Source organism: Morone saxatilis, unplaced genomic scaffold (assembly GCF_004916995.1).
Source record: "Morone saxatilis isolate NCDOM2014 unplaced genomic scaffold, NCSU_SB_2.0 Contig21, whole genome shotgun sequence".
In the NCBI taxonomy this organism is placed as follows: Eukaryota; Metazoa; Chordata; class Actinopteri; family Moronidae; genus Morone; species Morone saxatilis.
This window is the reverse complement of record NW_023339774.1, coordinates 22,894,608-22,897,117: the sequence shown is the minus strand read 5'-3', so window position 1 is coordinate 22,897,117 and position 2,510 is coordinate 22,894,608. Positions and strand designations below refer to the sequence as shown.

Sequence of the window (2,510 nt, the reverse complement as noted above, 5' to 3'; positions counted from 1 at the left end):
AGAGAGACACCATGTGACTCTGTGCATAAAGAATATAATGTTTAATATCTCATAGGTAGAAGCTTTAATGAAACTGTACTGTTAAATAAATAAGTATGTAAGCGTGTTGTTGGAACCATCCTCTGAGTTATTGATCTGCTTCAGACAATCAAACAGTTTGATTCAAAGTTAGTATTTATATTTATTTCCCTTCAGTTTTTCACACAAAGCACCAATATAGCAATATAGAGAGAAGAGGTGCATTGTGGGTACTCATCTATACCTGTAGACTCATGCTGGACGTCTGTGGTCTCTGTTCCAGTTCACTCGGGTCTGGATCCCGGACCCGGAGGATGTCTGGAAGGCTGCAGAGATCGTCAGGGACTACAAGGAAGGAGAACCGGTTCTCCACCTCAAACTGGAGGATGAGACGGTATTTAATGTTCTTTATATTACTGACACACACTGTGATACCCACTGTGACACACAGCTCAGCAGTTATTTCACCTCCTCTGTGACCAGAGTGAATAAATATGTACTCAAACACAATTATAAACATAATATATATTATATTATATTAAACATTCTGTAATTCTGCCTCACAACAATCATCAGATTCACAGAACGACACACTCCAACAGTAAAGAGTTCCTTATCCACGGGGACCTGCAGTTCAGACCCCCTGTGGCATAAAGTCATTAATGCTATTGATAATATTGATTGTGTATTGATGATATTGATTGTGTATTGACGGTGTATTGTGTCCTGCTTGTCTCAGCCTCTGGAGTATCCTGTGGGTCCGAAGAGCAACCCCCTTCCTTTCCTGCGGAACCCCGACATCCTGGTTGGGGAGAATGACCTCACTGCCCTCAGTTACCTGCATGAACCTGCAGTCCTGCACAACCTCAGAGTCCGCTTCCTGGAGTCCAACCACATCTACACCTACTGCGGTCAGTATCTCTCTTCTCCTTCTTTCGTTAGTATTATTTGGTAAATCATTTCTAGTGTGTCGCTCCAGGTTGTCCGTTATCTCTCAGGAACGTCTCGAGGGAATTTTAACGTCCACCTGGACTCGAGGATGAACTGAAACACATTTTAATACACTTTAAGATATCTGAGTAGAATTTTCACTGTGACATCAGAACAACCTGATCAAACATGCTGTTGGCCATAACTCAAGAGTTGATGCTGTAATTATGAAAAGATGTCACTCAGGTGTTTAATGGGATACAGCGATGAAGTGACGACTAAAGGTCAAAGGTCGGCTTCACTGTGACATCTTATAGTCCTGGAATAACAATTTTTTTTCTGGTGACACTTTTGACTGAAAGGTCAAAGGTCATTGTGACCTCACAATAGGTTTCTGGCTATAATTTAGAAGAAATTTGACACAGTGAGTAATGGATACACAGTGCGGCTGTACTTCCTGCTTCATCCTGAACGTATTGGACTTACCGGTAAACTGACAGGCTGCACATTTACTAACACACTGATCACTTATGTGTGTAATGTATATTCACTGGAATCAAACATTTATCATCAGTATAGTCACTACTTCCATTGAAACAAAACATGCACTTTATAGCCTTTTATTAAATCCCTTCATTCCCCCATATGGCGCTAATTCCAGCTGATCACATTGGTATTGATTATTATTGACTGTCTGCAGTCTGGCCGGTTTTACACCCTGATCAGGATGAAAGTGTAACTTTTTATGACTCTGGTGAAGCTCATCTCAGTGTTAATAAAAAACTTTAAACATATATTTATATAATCTAATAATAATGTAGTTTATTATTGATATGATGTATGATGTGTGATGTATGATATGATGTGTGATGTGTGATATGATGTGTGATGTATGATCAGAATCAGAATCTTTATTTGTCATTGTCACAAGTACAACGAAATTGCTGTGATGTGTGATATGATGTATGGTATGATGTATGATGTATGATATGTGATGTATGATATGATGGTTGATTTATGATATGATGTATGATATGACGTATGATGTGTGATATGTGATGTTTGTGCAGGGATTGTGCTGGTGGCCATCAACCCGTACGAGCAGCTGCAGATCTACGGAGAGGAGGTCATCAATGCCTACAGCGGTCAGAACATGGGGGACATGGACCCTCATATATTTGCTGTGGCTGAAGAGGCTTACAAGCAGATGGCCAGGTCAGACCTGAACCCGTCAAATGATCATTGTATTGATGATCAGATCATTAATTATTGATCCTCACATGCAGCAGCACAGAGACGATGTGTGTTTCCTGAGATATCTGTGGAGCTGATGGTGTAGGAGGATGATTACAGTGTTCATCTGATGGTTTCATCAACTCTAATTACAGCCTGAACATCATGACTCCTTCAGCTGGAGCACACTGCTTAACTGAGAATGTTACAGAGGAAATACTCCCACTATAAAGACTGCTAATAATCTATAGCATATCTAACAGTGTATACACTCTAGAGCTATGTTCTATATGGAGCTGATTCACTCAATAATCAATAATCAGAAGCTG

General features: G+C 40.1%; 1 protein-coding gene across 1 annotated transcript in view; it reads left to right on the top strand.

The window, feature by feature from the left end:
- Positions 1–2,510, top strand: part of myo5b (myosin VB) — a gene marked incomplete at its 3' end in the record, with an annotated part of 19,250 nt that overhangs the window by 2,075 nt on the left and 14,665 nt on the right. Inside the window, 3 exon segments of the mRNA XM_035667416.1 lie at positions 302–412; positions 758–929; positions 2,019–2,163. Coding sequence (XP_035523309.1) covers positions 302–412; positions 758–929; positions 2,019–2,163 — 428 coding nt within the window.